Source organism: Fundulus heteroclitus, chromosome 18, assembly GCF_011125445.2.
Source record: "Fundulus heteroclitus isolate FHET01 chromosome 18, MU-UCD_Fhet_4.1, whole genome shotgun sequence".
Lineage (NCBI taxonomy): Eukaryota > Metazoa > Chordata > Actinopteri > Cyprinodontiformes > Fundulidae > Fundulus > Fundulus heteroclitus.
In genome coordinates this window covers 32,471,445-32,495,035 of record NC_046378.1, presented here as the reverse complement: position 1 = coordinate 32,495,035, position 23,591 = coordinate 32,471,445, and the positions used below count along the sequence as shown (strand labels likewise).

Genomic DNA, 23,591 nt, shown 5'->3' with positions numbered 1-23,591 from the left:
CTTTGAGTTTGTAGGTGCTTTTTAAAAATAATAACGAACACCACAGGGTTTGTTTAATATTGAGATAATCAACCAATTTTCATGAGATTTTCCCCGTCAAATCTATTTCTAGCAAAACATGCAATTGTCTACACTGATGACTTGTCTTCTGATCATGATGATCTATGTTGTGTAGAAATCTATTTATTTTTTGTCTACATGTTTCGCATGTTCTACATAAACATGTTGCGTTTGACAGCATCTCCAACCTGTTTGGCATAAACTAGGGTAGAGCGGTGCTGTGCATTCCTGCTGTTATCTTTGGCGGTGTCACAAAGACTTGGGAGGACTCAGGAATTCTGTATTGCCGTGAGCGGAGACTCTAATCAGCATGCGTGGGGCTTCAGCAAGGCATCTGGGCAGTCACATAATGTCAAGCAATTTTCTGTAAGTGAAGGAAACCTGATTTGGTGCAGAGTGGCGCAGTAGATGGGCTCTCTAAAATTACTTCGAAACATCTGAGTTTACATCAAATACAGCTTAGCTGGACTGAAGCAGAAGCTCATGGCATGCACAGCGTGGTATGCACACTACACTACATCTGACAGGTAACGCTTAAGGACAGAGACTACACTTTGGCTGACCTTGTGTTTTGCTTAACACAACTGAAAAAAAGTGCTTGAGTTACTATGTCTCAAACCAGTAAAGTTAAGGTCAATGCTTTAGTTTATAAAAGACTTTCCTGCTTCACTACTCATCTGTTTTGACAAAGATGGACAACTACAAGAAAAAAACTGTAAAATATAATATGAAAATGTCCACATCTAAATTGCATTTAAAAAGCATTGTAAAAAACAGTTTGGGCTGTGAGTCATTCTATTTTAAAATGATAGGGCTGTGGGTACTATAAATAGATTGCTTTGGCTTTTTTTATAAAAAAAAACAAACTGAATATTGTGATAATAAGGACCACGGTCATCTCTGGGGTATCTTATTATTCTGTGTCTTCGGAGGCTGGTCATTTAGTAACAATAAAGCGTTCTGACTTGACCATGTGTCAATCTGTTTCCACATTGGAGTCGTTTTCCTACTTGTCTAGGCAGCTAATGATTTCAAAGAAATGTGGTTTCGGTTTTCAAAATAACAAGACCAGCAGGAGGTCACTCAGTTCTTCTGCTTTATTCGGGGATCATAATCAACCATATTAGAGAAGAAGTTACCCCTCAAGAGGGATCTGAACCACAATCAATGGAAACTGGAGGTTCTGTAAACCTTCGAGAAAATAATGCTCAATTAATTCCAGTTATAAATGACATTTGAGCAAACCTTTACTTATTTATCTTCATTACTCCCCAAACTAAACTGATATCTAAAGATAAGTATGTGGGTATGGATATAGGAAGGGACAAAATGTGAGTATGACTTTGGCAAAGTAGCAAACTGAGCCATAGCCATCTTCAGTTATATAGCTGTCTTCCACAGATTTTTGCAGAACTAATTGGAAATTTACAGTAGAAAGGACATTTCAAAATCTTCTATTTATAGCAAGAAAAAATTGCTGGTTTGAAAGCCTTAAAACTGAGTCTTCAAGGAAAATAATGTAAGTAACCAAATGTCAGTCTTTAGTGTTCTAGACACATGTTAAAATTCAAGAAGGGACTGGACCTGCAACTTAAATGTTCATATCTACATAAACAGATTGATATGAGTTCCTTTTTTTCTTCTTTTTTTTTCTTTTCATAGGAACCACCATTTATTAAAGTTGGAGCTTCATTAATTTGGAACCTTTTTTTGTTTTAATTACTGTAAATTGCTGAAGGGGTGAACATTTGTTAGTTTTGGAGTTGCTACAGTGAAACACAATTAGTTGACAAACTCTTGACACTGGTGAGATTATATAAAAGCTAATATACTGTAGTTCTAAAGCTTTTAGGAGCAGCTTGTTGACACTGGCAGTTTTGTGCAGATTTTTGGTCAGTAGTTTTAAGTTTTACAATATGTGAAATAAATGCAAAGTCTCAGCTAAGACGTTGTGATGCAGGTACTTAATGTGTCAAAATTATGTCAGTATAAATTAAGATATACTGCATTATATTGGCCCCCAAGGAAGATTCGTTGTGGGCAGATGCACAGCGAAACTGTGACGACACACAGACATATTACAATATAAAACAAAGAGAACAAGAGAAAACCCTGTCACAGTACAGACAGAGAACAATGAAAAAAGACATGGCACGAAGCATGGGGCAGCAGAATTACGCAAAAGTGTAAACAAATAGGAATGGTTTGCTCATCCCAGCACAGTGCAAGTTCGTATAAATTGCAGTAACTAGCATTAAAAAGCCAATAATATAAGTGAATATAAAAAGTAATTAATAGGTGTAACACCAATCTGAAATAAATAGGAAACTAGCACTTTTCATCATGTAACAAATAAGTGGTCAGAATTTACTAATATGAAAGAAAACTGGCACTGGAACTGAAACTAAAAAAACTCTGAATCTACTCCCCGCAGTAAACCTGCTTCCACTCGGAAGAGCGTTGCTTGCTTTTGGGTTTCCAACCGCCTGATCAACAGTCATGGCTGGTCAAGCAGAAAATCAGCCAACTCAGGTCATTAGCAGATTTCTTGGAGCATCTCTCGTTTGACCACGTTGCTTGTTAACCTTTTAGGCGCCACTTGCTTTGATACAGGCCAAACTTCCTTTTTAGGTCTAATACAAAATAGCTGGTAACAGTTTGATAAATGGTAACTAAAAGCAATATATCTTCCCTTCAAAATCCCTTCCAATTGTAACAGAGTAGACTGGTTTGAAAGGAAAATTATACAATTATGAAAATCTTAAAAAAAAAAAAAATTCTGTCTAGACCGTCATTTTGGTATATATGTAATGCAATGCATATAGGCTGAACTTTCATGTTTTATTACAGATTGCTTACAAGTCTTGAATGGTTCCTGGCAGTTTTACATAAGAATCTGTATCTATTTAACACGTGTAAGAAGAATATTATTGGATTTTAAAATGTAACATGCTCAAAAAGCAAGTAGAGGCTATACACGTTCTTCCTGCTATCACCTTTACAGTTACCAGCATGCATAACCACCTGGGTTCCCCATTCAAACTACCTTTTGATTTCCCCTTAAGGGCATTTGGATGTTAGCTGACATAAAGATGAAGTGCTTTCCCATCAAATGTTTACTTATGGGTAGATTGTCCTTCGGGAGTTTGCTGGGGGACATTGGCAAAGGAAGAGCAGTGACCTCAGTCATGGCCAGCTGGGGGACTGAGGTCAGCTCTCACTATCAGAAGACAAACCTCTCAGTGGTTGGTTAAACTCCTCACCACAGGGACAAACAGTACACACCAGAAATGTGTCTGACAGATGATGATGGGATGTTGTCACCTGTTTTTTTTTTTTTATCCAGTTCAAATACAAGTAAGACATAGGCTGAGTGATAATGATTTACTACTTTTGTAGTTGAGCAGGCCAATATTCAATCTTTCTTCCTGTGGTTCTCCTCTTCTAATTTATTTCTAATGATTAGACAGTAATCTTTCATTATCCATGTTATTGTTGTTGTCTTCAATGTATTGCATCAATCTGTCATGTGCTGGTTTGCATTTTGTCATAGCCAGGTCTTAAATAATTAATAATATTAATAATAATAATGTTTTGTCTTTACTTTTGGCATCAGTAATATTGTGTAAAAAATGTGTTTCTTATTTTTTTTTGTCAGAGATAAACAGAAAAGACAATAATGCTACTTCAATATGTATCCGTCCTTCTGTTTCTTTAAAGTGGTATATGTTTTTCAGTGTCAAGTAACAACTGCTCTTCATGTGCTGTGTGGAAATTATTTATTGGATACTTGGACGGCTTCAGGTTCATTAAGAAATTGCATTTTTCTTTTCCTAATCGAACCAGCACAGAACTGCTTATTCCGAAGCAATACATCAAAACTATTAGTCGAGCTTATTCAGGGTTATTAAAAGTAATGTTGTTATTGCTATGTGCGAGTCAATTTGTCAGGCACAAATTAAAACCCTGAAACAGCATAAACATATTTTGTGGTGTCAAACTGATCATTTGTTTGCACTGTGCCATCCCTTTGCTTATTTATTTCGAATTTGTCTTTGAAAGTTTATATTAGTGTACCAAATAAATGTAGATATGCACCATCATTTAAAGGTAAATTTCTTTTATTTCAGTTTAGTGAAAGTGAAAGGTATTATGGAGATTCATTACACACAGTTGTATGCTTTAAGCATTTATTTCTTAGTTTGGTTCACAGCTAATTAAAACCAAAAATTCAGTTTTGTTTTGTCATTTTATTTTCTTTGGATGATTGATTAGTCTTACATTGATAACCATTAACAATACATGGAGTCACATAAATTTATATTTATGCATACAATCTTGTAGAAGGGAAATAAATTGTAAAATAAAACAGATAAATTTATGTTTTCTAATCATTTACAAATAGTAAGTAGAATGCCAAAAGCATTTGTTTGGTTTTGCAAACAAACTGAAGCAATTCAAAAGCGTCTAACACTAATCAAAGCTCTTTCTCCACTTTAAGAGAAAGTAACGACCCCAAATATTTCTGGCACTACATTGCCCTCTTCTTTGCATATAATCTAACTACGAATTAAACGTAATAATGCTGAATTAAAAATGCTGTTTTCTTCCTCTGCAACATAACTCATCTACCCCTTGACACCTATCTACAAATTACCAGTGGGGTTTAGGTATGGCCAGTACGGTGACCAATCACACACAGTGATACCTTTGTCATTATGTCATACATCTGTAATTTTGACCGTGTCAACAGGATCCAAGTGTAGCTGGAAAACAAAACCAGTATCTTTAAATTATTTAGACATTTATTTCACACAATCAAAGACTAAAAACTGACATTTAATCTGGTAAACCGATTTATTTAATTGCACAGCTGCATCCACAACCGGCTAAATGATATGGAACATAACTGGGAGGTGGAATTGAGTAAATTAGCATAACAACCCAGAAACTGCAACCCGGAAAGTTCTCGCCAGCGCATTTCAGCGTAACGGCCCATTATGCTGAAAGTTGTTTACGCTGAAATTAGACCGGGAGCGTAGCGGTGCTACATGCTAAGCTAACAGTACGACACCGATGTTTCAGAGCAGCGTAAAGTTCACGTGCATCAGTAAAGTTGTAAAATGCCCAGACAACAGACCTGTATGCTAGCGCTAGCAGTTAATAGCTTCATTGACAGCCTTATAACAGTCTTTGTTGTCCATAAGTTAATGTTTCAATAAATGTTTTAAGCTGTACAGGAGCAGCATATAGTTTTCACAAGCCTAAAGCGCCCTCTTGCGGCTATATGCGGCAATGTTTATGTCTAGGTTCATGTTGGTCAGTGTGAATTACCATTTAAAATTGATATATATGTCGCACCTCACTATAAGTCGCAGGACTGGGCAAACTATGAAAAAGAGTGCAACTTATAGTTCGAAAAATACGGTAGCAGCTCAACACAAGAAATCTTAGTCGTAGTCCGTACTCTGGATATAATGATATCTGTGAGGGTTTGAAGCTCTTGAAGAACTAACTCTCCCCTATCTATTTGTGCACTCTCCCCCCCCCCCCCACACACACACACACACACACTTTTTTCTTCCACTCAACCTTCCAATAATATGCTTAAATATTTAGCATATATTAGCCAGCTTCTGTAAGCAGTGAACATTTGTAGCTTACCCTCCCTGGGAAAGTTGTTAGTGACTGTCTGCTTGACAACTGCCAAGTCATCAGTATTCCCTATGATTGTGTTGGTCATGGCACGGCCATAACACACTATCTTTGAATGAAAAATCTAATTTTTAGTGTTTTCATATAATATAGAATTTTTTTTGAGAAGCTGAATTTTGTGTTGAGATTTTTCATCCTTAGCTTTATTTTTAATGTTGATAGATATAGCTAATTAACAAATTACTTATACAATAATAGTTGTGACTCCAACTGTTTATGTAGTCACAAATGTGGGATACATTAATGCAGCAAACCAAGTGATGCACATAATCTTACAGAGGTTTGTTCTGGGTGTTTCTTATTTTTTATTTTTTTTGGTTTGTTGTAAAAGTTCTCTTACGAATGTCAAAATCTTTTTACTTCACAGAAAGGATTTATTGATATGCTTCCTGTGTGCCGGCAAACATTTCCAGTTCACAGCAATGAGAATCTTATCACGGTGTCTGACTTTGTCAACACTATTGAATTTCGGGAGAGTTGGAGATTAATAACTTCCACCTGAAACAGAAATAGGTAGAGCTGAAGACTTGGAGGAAAGACGAATGAGTGTCAAAAAACAATGCCTTCTCCATTAGATAGAGCCACGGCATGCATCAACTTTGATGTTCCCAGTTTCCTCATCTGATACGAGTTTGTTCACAAATTGCCAGGAGATGACCTATTTTACAGATAAGCATTTTGTCCTTTTTCCACACTTCAGGTTACCAATGACCTATTTTAAAGTCAAAAATAGTACTTTTTCTCCACAAGGCTTCAGTCTAACCCCCAGGTATGAGTACCATAATGAGCGAAATTATCACTGATTTTACTGAGCATTTAGTCTAAATCATAAGCACAGAGAACGTAGTTATCTTTTTTATTTAACCAGCAATAAATAAAACATTGCATACACACATGGGCACATAGTAATTCCTCCAAATTACTTCACCACAGACGTGTTGTTTATTTACTGTAAGGACATACTCCCAGCATTTATCAAATATGCACAGCGGATAAACTCACAAGCTGGGCTTTGGTGAGCATGTTGAATACAAATACAACTTATGGCTTTAGAAATGTCAGTTATCTAACAGCAAAGCTAGAACAGTGTATTTTTCATCATTAATGGAGGAGAATAAGAATAATCCTAGGTTTCTTTTTGTTACAGTAGCCAAACCTACAGAGTCATTAAGGTTATCTGGAACGAATTCCCAGAAGACTGTAAAAGTGCTGAAACCCTGAGTTCCTTTAAATTAAGTATAACAACCTATTTGTTTAGAGTTGCCTTTAAATGTTCTTTTTAAACCATTGCAGTTAACAGAGACATCATTCGATTAACTTTGTAATCCAATTTATCTTGATCTGCTGCTATTATGCCCCTGCTATGTACTTTCCTCTGTGTTTTCTTATTTCTGTTCATGTGCAGCGGTTTGAATCATCTGGTTATTGAAATGTGTTATACAAATAAACTTGCCTTGCCCTAATTTTGACCAGGAAATTTTATTTAAATCCCATATTAAACCGGTTTCTAGGATTTCCTTCTTTTACCTTCAAGGTATTGCCAAAATTAGAAATATCCTATTCAGGAGATGAGTTACGCTAAACAGCTAGTCCATGCATTTGTTCCTTCAAGGTTGGACTGTTGTAATTCTCTACTATCAGGAAGTCCGCAAAATGCAATTAAAAGCCTTCAGCCGATCCAAAAACTCTGCAGCAAGAGTTCTGCCGAAAATTAAAAAGAGAGCTCATGTTTCCCTTATTTTCGCTTTGCTTCATTGGCGCCTTAATAATTCCAGAATAGAATTTAAAATTATTTTTCTCACATATGAAACCCTTAATAATCAAGCCCCATCATACATCAGCGATCTGATTGTTCCATATGTTCCTAACAGAGCACTTCACTCTTAGACTGCAGGTTTACTGGTAGTTCCTAGAGTTTTTAAAAGTGGAATGGGAGGGAAATCTTATCATGTTTGATGAGGGGGTAGCTGGACCAAGGCGCAGACAGAAAATCGGGAGCTGCATGGTGAGTTTGGAAACTTAATGACAAAAGGTAAACTTAAAATCACAATAAGAGGACATGGAACAGAACAGATGATGAGCTGGGGACCATATGAGAGGTTGAATAATTGAGAATCCGACAAATGTGGAGTATGACCAGGCCGCTTGTATTGAGGGAAAGAGATGGGAGGATAGAGAGCAGATGAAGGTTGTCAGATGATTAGTATGGGAAACAATGATGGCAGAGGGAACTGAGGGAGAAGGGCAGCATGGACAGACAGTGAGGAAAAGCTAACTAAACATGCAAGACAGAATCAAGAACCTAATACATAACTAATACTTTTTGGTCCACAGTAGTAGTAACTAATAATCAGAAACTGAATGAAAAGTAACTAAAGAAACATGATCCAGGGACATAGCGAAATCAAAACACAAGCAATCTTTTAGTTATCAGGCTCCCCATCCTGTGGAACCAACTCCCAATTTTAGACAATAGACAAGCCGACACCCTGTCTACTTTTAAGGTTAAACTTAAAACCTTTTTGATATAGCTTATAGTTAGTGGCTTGGGTTAGCCTGAGTTATCTGTATAGGGATGACAGCGGGAGAACATAAACACCACTTTGCCTCACTCAGCTACATTCTCCTACTACTCTCCAATTTTGGATTATTTACTTCAGCTTTTAACTTTGTGTTCTCTCTCTGCTTCTTTCTTATCGTGTTAGCTTTATCTGGCCTGGTGTTCTAGTTAGCTGTGACATGATCCTGCAGTTACTGCTGTCAGCAACTACAATGTATAATTGCCAAATTTTTCTGGAAGTTTCCCCAAGTCCTTTTTTGAATAGCAGCTCATGCTCAAGACCGTCCTACATCCTCTTCTGCTCCTCAAGGGGATCACGTGAAAAAATCTCCCAAATCCACTCTGGTCCTATTTCTTTTGTTTGCTACGACATGTTGCAATTGCCGCAATATAAATAAACTGAATTGAAACATGATAAGAATAATAGTACAGTGATTTTGAAACTTGTGATCTGCTAAATTGGTTGCAATATAATTCTAGGAACTGTGGAGGGGAAAAAACTAAACAATTTGATGTATTTTGCTGAGTCAGTCCTGGCTTAGATAAGGTCCAATACAGGCCTGGGTGGATTTAAAAATAACAATGTTTGGTTTCACCCATCATACTGTGTTTTGAACCCAATAAATAGGTCAAAGCAGTTGAGGGCCATTATTTTACCCAAAGTAACTAGTTGTTTTTGAGGGTGACATCATTGCCTGAACTCAATTATGGCAAAATTACATTCGGTGATAAACTCCAAATGTGATTTCTATCAGCTGCTGGAAACACCAGTTATTGCAAAAAGTGACATGCCATACTGACAGCTCAATTTATATTATGTCACGGTAAATTATTATCCTGTAGTAGAACAATTGTCATGAAATGAAAAGATGTGGACGTTCTTTTATTTCACTGTATGCTTAGTCTGATAGTGTTAATTCAGGCTGTGATTTTGGAGAACAGCTGGCTGTTCTCCACCAGCATAAGTCCACTTTAGCCCAGTTTCTGATTCATATGTACCCCAGAATAGGGCTGGATTAGGGAATAGGATTGATATTATTTTTTCACGCTCTCTTATGAGCTTTAGCAACATGAGCACCATCATCCACGTAAGTCTCGATCCAACAGGCCAAATATCCTATTGGAATGCAAAGTGTGCAACTGGAAAAGATAGTTGACAAAAGTTCACAGTTGGAAAGTGTTGCATACCAAATGATGATGATATTGATGGTATGTTGCAAAATGCATAGTGCTGAAAACTCTACATTCGGCATTGGTCTCTCTTTTTCGCATGAGCCAACCTTGCTAGATGAATTGAGCTGCTAACGTGGATTCACAAATAAAAAATGATAGAAGTTGGTTTTAAAAATAAATACGAGGAGCAGGATAAACACTATGCACGTTTAATTTCTTATTTTCCTTTTGACCAATGCAGGTCAGTTAGACAAAAAGGGTGAGACTGGTCTGAAGATTGTAAAATACCTAGATTGAAGTGGCTATTTTCTCTTGTAAAGGGTACCAAAGAGTGAGCTGTAAAGAATAACTTATAACTAAGAAAGCCATGGTTGATGTAAAATTAATGACTTCTATTTTTAGTTTAATTGTGCTTTAAATATAGTCAGAAATGACAACAAAAACCTCATATCTAAGAATGCTACAGTGACTGACGGATATTTACATTTAGACTGCAAATTTCCTGCTTGATATACAACACTGCATAGCATATTGTTTGTCCAAATTGACAATCAACATATGAATATTCTAGTTTACCCAAATTACTTACCAGGTAACAGAAATGAAAAGAAGCAAATGTAGATTTTACATAATTGTCCTTTGACCAACACATACATTTTCTTAAAACATAATGAAACAATGGAAAATGAATATCAATTTTGGAAGAAAAAACATGTTTTATTTTTTATTAATTCGAAAGCTAATTATGACCTACCCAATATTTATTGGAAAAATCTTTTTCTGGCATAACCGCATTCAAACCTTTCTTATAATTGCTGAACAGCTTTTTGCAGGTTTCCACTGGTGTTTTGATTCTTTATCTCTGGTGATGACCTCCGAGTCTTTGAGGTTGGAAGGCCTTCCTGCCATTACGCTGATCTTTAGATGTCGTGGAAGAGGTGCAGTGAAGTATGATAGGGTTATTGTGGAGTTCAAAATTGAAGTCTTAGAAGAATGATGCGGTTCCTTCTAGACTTCTGTCTCAAAAGTAAAAACACAGCACTCAGGTTATATAAAAAAAACAAAAAAACAAGACAGTTTTTATGCTGCATTTTTTGACCTGTCAAAGCCTTTTTAAACTGGAAACCACTTGCACCCAAGGAGGTTTAGTTTCTTGCCTAGTGATAGTTTGACATTTGGACTGGGTAACCAAGGGAACTGACCCACTGTTGGCAGGAAACAGCTTTTTCTTCTGAGAATAAGCTGTTTTTTTTTTTTTTCAGTATTATATTCCGCCAGAGTTAAATACCAAAACACTTACAAATCCTGGCAGAAAAAACCCTGAACATTCGCGCTACAAGACAACAGTGCTAATAACTGCGCCACCATGCTGTAAGCATATATCCCACATGCAAGAGATCTCTTAAGACACAGTGGTAAAGGTTGAACTAGTTTATTGAAATACAAAGAGAATGTAGATGGCAGATCCAAGGTGTGTCCAGTAAAACTGAACGGTGGATCACTGTGAGGAAAAGTTGAGAGATGACCAGATGGACTAAATGTTAAATCCTGAGAGAAGGGTTCTAGAAATAGAACTTACTGGTGATATGTAGATGACCTGGAGCTAGGGGGCGTGAGCGGAGTTCCGGGGTGTTCGTCTGTGCAGTGAGCTCTAAGATAAGGTGGATGATTGAGTGTTGGAGGGCAGGCAGGTAGGCTGGACGATCCGGAGGACTGATATGTTTTAGCGGCTGTGGAGGAAGCAGTTAAAGACATTTTTGGCACAAACAGGTTTGAACTGGGAATGCAGGGAGTGTGACTGAGAGACAAATCTAGGGGAGAAATCAGAAGGTAACCTTAAGAGAAGGCAGGGAGAGCCGGGTTAGCATAAGTCAGGGAGCATGAGAAGAAGCAATGAGGAAAGTCTCAGAGGGCTACAGGTACCACTTGGGTTGACACTCAGGCTTCAAATGACCTGCAGCCAGCTCCTCTTAAGCTCTAGCTGACAGTTGATCCAGAGTAGGTATGCGGGAGCACACTGCTCAGCCCCACCGTATGAGGAAATGTGCAGCTCCGTAGAGGAGGAATCAACACACAAACAAACACTCAGAAGATACTTGAATTTTATTATCTAATATTCTTGTTTTTATTTCATCCATTACAGTACCATATAATCATCAATTCCTAATAAAATTAGCAATGGATACTTCAATAAAAATAACGTATTCTAAAACGATGGATGGTTGGTTTTTTCATATAAAAACTGGTATAAATTCTAAATGAAATTATTTTTTTAAGCATGATTGTACAAAATCTATCATCCTGATAATTCCATAATGCTATTCAAATCAAGTCACAGTACTATCGCGGTACTATACACGGTCACCCTTACCAAAAAGCTAGTTCTAAGTTTAACTCACAAAGGTTAAAACTGAATTAATTGATGTTCATAGTTCACCACCTGAACGCTTCAAATTATATGAAAAAAGGAAGGACAACATTTCCAATAAAGCTGCTCTGAATTCACTGCTTAAAGTGTCAGAAAGCAAAAGGGATTCTGAAATGTTCCCATTGTATTTTTTTAAAAAGATAATTTAGTTTTTGTAGTGCACGATGTACCGCTCAAATTATACATATAAAAAGATAAAGATAGAGAATAAAATTCCAGACAAAGCTGCTCTCACTTTACTACTTTAAGTGAATTATCAATTTTTCCATTACGTTTTTTCTTTTCTTTAGATAATTTAGCTTTTTATAGCGCAACTGATCCATCAGACATCTTCATTTACTTCTTCAAAGTAAGAGATCTCTCTGTTTGGCAGTGAATGTGTAATAACTGTGTATGAACGTGTGTTGTGAGCCAAAAAGCAACTGGCTAACCAAAAGCATACATGCTTTTAACTTGTTTATTTGAATCCAAACACAGGTTTATGAGTTAAAAAAAAAAACACATAACTGAGCTACAACTATGCTGGACAGTAAAAGTTAAAGTGTCAGTAATCTAACCCATTGCTTATTTACTACTTGATTTTATCGAAAGGTAAATCAATCCTCAGTCACTTATTCATTGCACTGTCAAGTCTCTTTGTACAGGTATAAATTGCACATTGGAACTGAGAGTTAAAAGCCATCTTTGTAATGTGTTCAAGTGCAGTTTTTTTTTTTATACCCCCAGATGCATCCAATGTGAGGGAGCACAGCAGGAGGGGCTGCTGGCTCTTTCCGTTGGTTTGGTATATAAGAGCTCTTAGTTTCAAACACGTATTCGATATCTGAAGTGCTGAACTTAATACGCCATCCAGCACCCTCTATCACCCTGAGAGTATTTTTTTTTTTTTAGATTTGTCAAAAGCAACACTTTAAAATTGCATATCCATTTGAGTGGAGACGTTCATCTTCATCATATTTAAGGGAATGGCAAATTTCTTATACCCTAGGATTTGAATTATCTGTTGCTGATTTAACGGGGCACATGAGGGGAAGTATATGACCAAATCGCATTGTGTTGCATGCCTTAAAGGGCTTACCATTTTCCTGTTGCCAGTGATTGCACTGATTTCACTTTGTTGACATCTTTCTTCCAGATGAAACGAAAGAAAATTTGTGCAAATAACGGTTACTCAGCGGGTACAGTTTCTTCCCTGTTTCTTATCTGCAAGTTTCCACCTTGCTCATCAAATCAAATGACTTTATTTGCACAAAAAATGATAAAAAAGTGAAACTTTGAAATCGGCAAAAGAATAGAAAAGTAGTTTACCATTCCTTTTCCAAACGATCTGTGTGAGATTAAATCAGAAGCTCAGCTTGCTTTCACAATCAGAAAGTGCAGAATTTTACTGGAAGTTCTTATGTCACTCTCTGTGACCTTCTCCTTCTACCACCCCATAAAACAGGATCCATTCCCACTCCCCCAACAAACCGCTCTGTGCAGAAAAAAATATAACATTGTAAAATTACTAATATCAATCCGATAATAATCAATCCAGAAGAAAGGATGGACATCTTTTTATTTTATCTTGATATTTTTTTTTAACATACTAAGATCTCTTTTTGTCACAAAGTTTTTGCTAAATAACAAACTTTGTTTTATGACATCCATAAAAGTTGTTCAATAGTTCAGATAAAAGTATACAGAAGTCTCAAACTATGTAATAATGAATCTGTATTAAATTTACAACTATTCTGACCAGTCCATGTATGTGAAATGTAAAAGTTGTGATTTTTAAATCCATTTTTGAATCAATTCTAAACTCATTTGAAAGGAACACCAAAAACAGCCCTTTGAAATAGCTTCAAATCAAATGCCAACTTTAGCATCATCACTTTACAGCAACGTACAGGAAATAAATTGTTAGCATTCCTTTTTTTCTTTATACAGAATAAAGCTTTAGTTGCACAGCTGGACAAGTTCAAATCTAATTAACAAAATCTGTCTCAGGCCCAGTGACTTAAAAAAAAAAAAAAAAACATTTACGAAATGTTCTGGAAGCAGCTTTACAGACTTTCTTTAGTTTAGTTGTATTGTTTTTGTATTTGTATTGGGAGTTCTGGGTCTTCCTCGGGGCCTCCTCCCAGTATTTCTAAGGATGAGCCCCTTTGGAGGAAGCACATTTCAGCTGTTTGCATCCAGGATCTCGTTCTTTTGTTCCTGAGCAATACCTCATGACAACAGGTGAGGGTTGGAGCACAACAGACCGATAAATCAGAAGCTTTGCTTGAGGCAGAGATGGACTCCGAACACAGAGGGGAAGTCCACCTTTTTCCAGTCGAGAACCAAGGAAGATTAAATTTGCTAATATTTAATAGCTATAATTTAGACAATAATGAGCATTTAAAGATTGAGTAGCTTTATAATCTCCTGCAAAATAACATAGAAATATTAATTATTCTAAAATACAATGAGGTTGTGTCAAAACTATTTTTCTAAACCTCCAGGTCCTCAAAAAATGAAGGCCAAGAAATCTAACTTTGACTCTTTGTGACAGTTTAGATTTTTTCCCCCAGTCCGTACGACCACAGAGGATACTAGTTATACAGAAAATTCTGCAGACATGTTCCACCATTATTCAAAAACCTTTTCAGCTTCTCTTTGCTGCAGGGGGGAGCGTTGCTCTGACTTCCAACCCAGAATACCCAAAAGGTGTCAAAGCTTTTACTTTCTTTTTTAGAAACTCCTGTCTGATTTCGGTGGTATGCTTTGAATTGTTATCATGCTGGAACTTTCTTCTTCTTTCAAGCGTAAGGAGGATGGAAGTTATCCTGCCAACTCATATTTCAGGGCATTCACAGGTGCTCTTGCTGATGTCTATAAATTTCATGTCCCAAAAGCTTTTGCACTTTGTAACCCCCGTATTATTAAATTATGGTAAGAGTTCCTCACTTGGTAGACCAGGAAGTCCAGGTCAAGTTCATGCTAAATAATCTGAGCTGAGCATATTTATCTTGTTCTCATTATAGCAAAGGACGTGCTCCCAATATTCATTAGGCTTCTTTCATGTTCTCTAGCAAAATCTAATTTTGCAGTTTGGACTGTAGAAAAAGCCTCTTTTTTTTCTCTCTTGTACCCCTTTCAGTGAGGTCAATATTTCAGCACCCTGTGCGTTGTATAAGCTGTCAAAAAACAGATTTTCTTTTTCATTTGTAAGCCCTTTGAGGAATTGACTGCAATGTTGCGTGGTTAGTTTCCTCTGCTTTGCCTTGCTACAACACAATCCACCATGTGTACCTAGATTAAATCTATTTATCTTTAGAAATTATAACTTTTTGTTCTTCAGTTCACTTTTTTTCCCTCACGCATACAATAAAGAGGTGCAACTGGCAGTTTCTAAATCGTTTTTTTCTAAGTTCTCTAATATTCATGTATTTCCTGTCTCATCATAAAATACAAAATTTCATTGTCATATAGTATATATTAATCCCTCTATTCTGCGTCCATTTCCTGGTATTCGGTCATGTTGTTTTTCTTAGTATGGAACGACGAACAGCAAAAAAACGCACCGTGCTGTCAATAGAAAGTCTTGATCCCACCTATCTAACTTATTGTTTCCTTGTTTTATCCCCTCACGCTATCAGTGGCTGGGACAAAAAGCAAAGCGAAAGGTGAGTTATTGTTTCCATTTTCTTAGTACATGATTTATGTCGCACACAGTTTGCAATAAACAAGGTCTGGATCAACCTTTTATCTCTCCCAAGAGCCGAGCAAGCATTAACATATGTTGCTTTGGATGAAGCTTTCTCTGCATGTTTTTTTTCTTCTTTTTTTTTTTTTTTCAAACATTGATTTCTTCTGAAGAGGTATACTGAGCCTACTCGCTCTTTCCCAGATACTGGCTGCTTCACATATGTATAGATTCACACTAGGGAGCTGCCCACGTCTCCCAGCGATTCCTCCCCGTATAGAGCTACCTTGCAGCTCCAGCAGCTGGGGCTTGTTCCTCATTCAAGCACAGCTCAGAGAGGCAGATGAGTGAGGGGGACGTTTCTCTGTCTTGCTCTCCATACTTAGATGGTCCAAGTTCCTGGTAACAACATTTTTTTTCAGACTTTTGTACATTAACTCCCCTACTTAATCAGCAGTTATTATGATCAGTTACCTACAAAAACAACAACAACAACAAAAAAAAAAAACGTGTTGTTTCTTAACAGCAAATCCAATTAAATAGCATTTGGTCAAATATTATGAGCCAGTTTATTTATTTATTTTTTGGGTGGGTTAGAACTGAGACTAACCTCGTTATTCCTTGAAAACCGGCGTTTTGAACAATCCAACAAAACAATCTGATTTCTGTGAACTTCTTCCACTGGATGCAATAGAAAATGGCACAATTACACAATCTCACCTTGTAGTATTGATAATTAGTAAGTTGATTGAATGTCTTCAGTTCATGGATCAGGCTTTTCAGGCTTGCTAAGAAATAATCAGAACTACCTAGTCTGAGCTAACTCTTTAAATATCTCCTATGTGCCTCCCTTTGGAGGTTTTCTAGGCAGGTCCCACTGGGAGGTGGCCCCTGGGGTAAACCAAGCACTTGCTGGAGAGAGACTATATATCCATCTGACCTGGGAACACCTTGGGATCCCCCAGAATGAGCTTGGTAGTGTGTTTGGGAAGAGTGATAACTGGGTTTCCCTCCTTGACCCGTTGCCCTGATCGTGGATAAGCGGAAGAAAGTGGATGGATAATGCTAGCTAGAATTAGTTGAAAAGTCAGTATAGACTTTTTGTCATGATTTGTCTTTGGATGAACCCGGACACAGCACGCACACACAGAGCTTGATCTTGAAGTGAGTTTTATTGTATAGAATGATGGGTGAACGACGAGAGGAACCAGAGTCTTATGGACGGAGGTGAAGGGTGCGGAAACTGGCTAGCAGGAGGAACACGGGGAGACTGACCCGGAGGTGACTCGGGAGCGAAGGACCGTGGAGCAGAGCTGCGGAGCTGAAGTCCTTGGAGCAGAGCTGCAGAGCTGAAGTCCTTGGAGCAGAGCTGCAGAGCTGAAGTCCTTGGAGCAGAGCTGCAGAGCTGAAGACCGTTGAGCAGAGCTGCAGAGCTGAAGACCGTTGAGCAGAGCTGCAGAGCTGAAGACCGTTGAGCAGAGCTGCAGAGCTGAAGACCGTTGAGCAGAGCTGCAGAGCTGAAGACCGTTGAGCAGAGCTGCAGAGCTGAAGACCGTTGAGGCAGAGCTGCAGAGCTGAAGACCGTTGAGGCAGAGCTGCAGAGCTGAAGACCGTTGAGGCAGAGCTGCAGAGCTGAAGACCGTTGAGGCAGAGCTGCAGAGCTGAAGACCGTTGAGGCAGAGCTGCAGAGCTGAAGACCGTTGAGGCAGAGCTGCAGAGCTGAAGACCGTTGAGGCAGAGCTGCAGAGCTGAAGACCGTTGAGGCAGAGCTGCAGAGCTGAAGACCGTTGAGCAGAGCTGCAGAGCTGAAGACCGTTGAGCAGAGCTGCAGAGCTGAAGACCGTTGAGCAGAGCTGCAGAGCTGAAGACCGTTGAGCAGAGCTGCAGAGCTGAGAGGATCTTGGAGTTGCAGATAGGCACGGGCGCGGGAACTCTGGCAACCAGACGTGGAAAGATCTCTGGACAGAGGCGCAACAGAGGATGACACAGACTGAGACTGAACGGAAGTGAATACTACGGGCCGGCAACGAGAGCAGAGAGAGGTATGCTTAAATAGGGGTGGGACCAGGTGGAGGCAGTTGCGGGTTAATTGCAGCCCGACAGGTGGAACCCATCAGGCTGCACATTAACGAGAGAGAGGGAGAGAGGCTCAGCATGCAGCCCTCACGCTGCATCCTGACAGTACCCCCCCCCCAAGGCCGGACACCGGACGGCCCAGAATCTCCACGCTGGGTGGGTGGAGGGGGCCTAGGAAGGCGGGCAAGAGTCAAACTGAGAGACCAAAAGCCAGCAAGCACCAAAGGGACCAGAGAACACTAGGGGAACCAAAAGGACCAGAGAACACTAGGGGAACCAAAGGGGTCAGAGAACACTAGGGAACCCAAAGGGGTCAGAGAACACTAGGGGAACCCAAAGGGGTCAGAGAACACTAGGGGAACCAAAGGGGTCAGAGAACACTAGGGGAACCAAAGGGGTCAGAGAACACTGGGAACCAAGGAGCTAGAGAACACTAGGGAACCAAGGAGCTGGAGATCACGGGGGAAACCCAAGGAGCTAAAAACACTGATGTGCCGGAGCACGACTAGGGCGTGGCACATCAGGGAAAGGTCCGAGCGCTTGACAGCGCCGGGGGAAAGAGCAAGCGCTTGACAGCGCCGGGGGAGAGAGCAAGCGCTTGACAGCGCCGGGGGAGAGAGCAAGCGCTGACAGCGCCGGGGGAAAGAGCAGGCGCTTGACAGCGCCGGGGGAAAGAGCAGGCGCTTGACAGCGCCGGGGGAAAGAGCAGGCGCTTGACAGCGCCGGGGGAAAGAACGAGCGCTTCACAGCGCCAAAGGGATTGAACGGGCGTACACAACGCCAAAAGGGAAGGATCGGGCGTACACCACGCCAAAAGGGAAGGATCGGGCGTACGGAAACGCCAAGGAACGGGCGTACATAAACGCCAAAGGGGGAGGAACAGGCGTACACAACGCCAAAAGGGGAAGGAACGGGCGTACACAACGCCAAAGGGGAAGGAACGGGCGTACACAACGCCAAAGGGGAAGGAACGGGCGTACACAACGCCAAAGGGGAAGGAACGGGCGTACACAACGCCAAAGGGGAAGGAACGGGCGTACACAACGCCAAAGGGGAAGGAACAGGCGTACACAACGCCAAAGGGGAAGGAACGGGCCAACAGCAGCGCTAGGGAAGGTAACGGGCGTATGAAACGCCAAGGGGGGGGAAAAGGACAGGCGGACTGATACGTCAGAGCTCAACAGCGCAAGAAAACACTGGAGCACCACTAACGTACAGAGACACCGGGGGGAAAGGAAAGGGCGTGCGAAAACGCCAAGGAACGGGCGTATGGGAACGCCAAGAGCAAGGTACGGGCGTATGGGAACGCCAAGGGCAAGGTACGGGCGTATGGGAACGCCAAGGGCAAGGAACGGGCGTATGGGAACGCCAAGGGCAAGGAACGGGCGTATGGGAACGCCAAGGGCAAGGAACGGGCGTATGGGAACGCCAAGGGCAAGGAACGGGCGTATGGGAACGCCAAGGGGGAAAGGTCTGGCGGACTGACACGTCGGAGCTCAACAGCGCAAGGAAACGCTGGAGCACCACTAACGTACAGAGACGCCGGGGGTAAGGAACGGGCGTGCGAAAACGCCAAGAGCAAGGAACGGGCGTATGGGAACGCCGAGGGGAAGGTACGCCGGAGGGTGAGGGAAGCGCTGGGGCCCAAGGGACGAAATCGCCGGGGCGTGAGGGAACCGCCGGGGCACAAGGTAAGCAACTCGCCGGGGCGTGAGGGAAACGCCGGGGCGCAAAGGAGAGACTCGCCGGGGCGTGAGGGAAACGCCGGGGCGCAAAGGAGAGACTCGCCGGGGCGTGAGGGAAACGCCGGGGCGCAAAGGTAAGTAACTCGCCGGGGCGTGAGGGAAACGCCGGGGCGCAAGAGAGAGGTTGCCGGGGCGTGAGGAAAACGCCGGGGCGCAAGGTAAGCAACTCGCCGGGGCGTGAGGGAAACGCCGGGGCGCAAGGGTAAGTAACTCGCCGGGGCGTGAGGGAAACGCCGGGGCGCAAGGGAAGCAACTCGCCGGGGCGTGAGGGAAACGCTGGGGCGCAAAGGGGAAACTCGCCGGGGCGTGAGGAAAACGCCGGGGCGCAAGGGTAAGTAACTCGCCGGGGCGTGAGGGAAACGCCGGGGCGCTAGAGTAGGGATCGCCAGGGCGTGTGGGAAACGCCGGGGCGCAAGGGAAGAGATCGCCGGGGCGTGTGGGAAACGCCGGGGCATAAGGGTAAGATTGCCGGGGCGTGAGGTAAACGCCGAGGCAGAACGGCCACACACAGCGCCAAGGGGAAGGTATAGGCGTACTGCTATGCTAGGGTTCAACAACGTACGGAAACGGTGGAACACAACTAGCATACAGAAAAGCCAGGGAAGAGGACAGGCGTGTGGAAACGCCAGAGGAAGGTACAGGTGGGCCATGACACTAGGGCTCTACAGCGTATAGAAACGCTGGAGCACAACTGGTGTATGGTTACCCCTGGAGAAAGAACTGACGTATGGGAACGTCAGGGGAAGCAAGAACGAAGGCGTCCTAACACGCCAGGGAACACGAACAGAGGGCGTCCTAACACGCCAGGGAACACGAACAGAGGGCGTCCTAACACGCCAGGGAACGGGGAATGCGCCGAGCAGCAACTGGCCGATCGCACCAGAGGCTCAGCCGGCGACATGGGAGCGCCGGAGGGCTCTGGTGGCGGCTTGCATGCGCTGGGCAGCAACAGGCGGGTGCGCCAGAGGGCTCAGCCGGCGACTAGAAGCGCCGGAGAGCTCTGGCAGCGCCTAACCACAGAAGGAGACCAAACAAGAGGACTAGGCTAGGGAAACAATGGACTACTACACTAAGACAGGGACTACGAGACTAAGACAGAGGCTACGAGACTAAGACGGAGGCTACGAGACTAAGACGGAGGCTACGAGACTAAGACGGAGGCTACGAGACTAAGACGGAGGCTACGAGACTAAGACAGAGGTTATGGGGCTAAGACAGGACTCGAGAGGAACTACAGGGGCTAGACGAGAAAACCAAATAAACCAGAAAACTCGGAGGGGAACCGAAACCTAGAACTAAACTATAAAACAAAGCAAAAACAGGAAGACGAGGGCTGGTTCAGCTAAAACAAATGAAAAACTAGATAACTTAAGCTAGAATTAAGAACACGGGAAAAAACAGGAAATCTAAGGTAAATAACTAGAATTTAGATGCACAACGCAAGACTAAAGGTAAACCTAGAACAATAGGACTGAGCAAAAAGAAAAATAAACCCAAAGCAAACAGAAACTCAACTACTCTAAAGAAAACAAAAAAAACTCCTAAATAATTCTAAAGTACAAAAGATCCTAGGGTAACCAAAACCATGGTTAAACCTATATGAATTTTCTGAAAGCAGAACAACCAAACTAAAGAACTCTAAAGGAACACTGGAAAACTGTAAAACCAAAGAATGTTGAGTAACTCAAAACCTCGGGGTCAAAATAACTCAAAACAACAACAACTGAAACTGGAGAACTAGATGTCTAACTAAGAACGAGAATCTGGAAAACAAATCCGGAAAATAAGGCTAGACTAGGAAACTAAAGATCTAAGGCAGAAACTTGAGCATGGAGACAGGAACTAGGGATCGCAGGCAGGAACTGGAGACACAGACAGGAAGTCGAGAGCGGGGATCTTGAGACGCGGACAGGAAGTTGAGCACGGAGACAGGAACTGAGGTGGGGCGGATCCTACCAGCTTCCGCACCTAGGCTCTGTGCGTGCTCGGGTTCATCCTTTTGGCCGGCCCGTAATTGTCATGATTTGTCTTTGGATGAACCCGGACACAGCACGCACACACAGAGCTTGATCTTGAAGTGAGTTTTATTGTATAGAATGATGGGTGAACGACGAGAGGAACCAGAGTCTTATGGACGGAGGTGAAGGGTGCGGAAACTGGCTAGCAGGAGGAACACGGGGAGACTGACCCGGAGGTGACTCGGGAGCGAAGGACCGTGGAGCAGAGCTGCGGAGCTGAAGTCCTTGGAGCAGAGCTGCAGAGCTGAAGTCCTTGGAGCAGAGCTGCAGAGCTGAAGACCGTTGAGCAGAGCTGCAGAGCTGAAGACCGTTGAGGCAGAGCTGCAGAGCTGAAGACCGTTGAGGCAGAGCTGCAGAGCTGAAGACCGTTGAGGCAGAGCTGCAGAGCTGAAGACCGTTGAGGCAGAGCTGCAGAGCTGAAGACCGTTGAGCAGAGCTGCAGAGCTGAAGACCGTTGAGCAGAGCTGCAGAGCTGAAGACCGTTGAGCAGAGCTGCAGAGCTGAGAGGATCTTGGAGTTGCAGATAGGCGCGGGCGCGGGAACTCTGGCAACCAGACGTGGAAAGATCTCTGGACAGAGGCGCAACAGAGGATGACACAGACTGAGACTGAACGGAAGTGAATACTACGGGCCGGCAACGAGAGCAGAGAGAGGTATGCTTAAATAGGGGTGGGACCAGGTGGAGGCAGTTGCGGGTTAATTGCAGCCCGACAGGTGGAACCCATCAGGCTGCACATTAACGAGAGAGAGGGAGAGAGGCTCAGCATGCAGCCCTCACGCTGCATCCTGACACTTTTATAGAATTAAATAAAAATTGTAATCCATATTTGCATAGTTATTACGCGTTTAGTAATCCATGGATTCTTTTTAGCCTTCTCTTTGGTAACCTTAACATTAAACATTAATCACGTTAATCCATATCATAGGTTAAAACAGCCCAGTATAGTGGTGCAAAAGCACAGCCCAACTGTGTGGTCTGGATTAGCCCTGTCCCAGGACTGGGTTGCATTCAGCTATAGGTTGACTCTGTTCTGTGGTTAGCACAAGCTAGTGCTTGGTTCAACATTTAAACTTTTTCCAAAGACCTGGTGAACAAGTTAATACAGACGAGCAATATTTTACTTTGTGTGGAAAGTTGAAATACTGTTTGCATGTTTGACACCCAGCAACAAGGTCCTGGGTTTGTATCATCACTGGGGCCTGTCTGTGTGGAGTTTGCATGTTCCCCTCATTCATACACGGGTACTCTGGCATTCTCCATCTGACCAAAAACACGAAGGTCGGCTTAATTGTCCTCTTTAAAATGGCTTTAGTTGTGACTGTATGCATGCATGGTTATTTGTCCTGTGTGTCCCTGTGTTGCTATTTTATGGACTGGTGATCTGTTATGGGCGTAAACTGGCTCACATACACTAATTGCTGAAAATGGAGAACGGACAACGGAGGTGCAACCATGCAAGCATAAAGCCGGCACAGAAAAATATGTATTAGTATTTAACCTAAACACTAGCTGCCTGGTAATCCAGGTTATGGGTTTTGTGTTTCAATCCTCTCTTTGATTTCCTCAATGTCAGACATTAGTCACTTGAAGTAATTATCTGGGTTGGAAACCTAACCAAGCATGCTGGGTCAAGACCAAAACCCAAACCTAGTTATTTTTGTCCCAGCATTTCTAAGAGCATACAGTTAGTTCTTGCTGCCCATTAATGAATTGATGATTGAAATTTTTGAATGCAGCTACAGCATTTATTTTTTTAGTTATTGAAGCAGTTTCAACAAAATGTACTGCCCACTTCAGAAGAAATGAGTTGGGCAAATCCGAACAAAGCAAAATAAACCAACCACAGGCATAACCGGAATAAGAAACAGGAAGGCTGTAACATAGAAAAGCACAAACAAAATGTGATGTATGTCATTAGGAAATTAGGACCGAGTGGGAAGGAGAATAAGAAAGGAAGAATTAACTAAAACAAACCAAGGTTCAGACTTATAAACAGAATGAGACACAGAAACAATAAAAGTCAAATCATGGTAACCACAGGAGATAATAACTTTTAATCACAACACAAATTTTCATTTTTAGAATCAACAGATGCTGTTATCTGATATTTTTGAAACTGTGTGCTTTTTAATTCTAACTAAATTT

At 41.6% G+C, this 23,591-nt stretch overlaps 1 protein-coding gene across 4 annotated transcripts in view; it reads left to right on the top strand.

Moving 5' to 3' along the window:
* The window catches only part of cadm2b (cell adhesion molecule 2b), a 218,194-nt gene that overhangs the window by 120,445 nt on the left and 74,158 nt on the right, over nucleotides 1-23,591 (top strand). For 3 of the 4 annotated variants that reach the window (XM_012879607.3, XM_036149550.1, XM_036149549.1), the window contains exon 2: nucleotides 15,560-15,586. The exons of the other annotated variant lie outside the window; for it this stretch is intronic. In XM_012879607.3, the coding sequence (XP_012735061.1) occupies nucleotides 15,560-15,586 (27 nt within the window). The remainder of the gene's footprint in view (nucleotides 1-15,559; nucleotides 15,587-23,591) is intronic. 4 annotated transcript variants of the gene reach the window in all.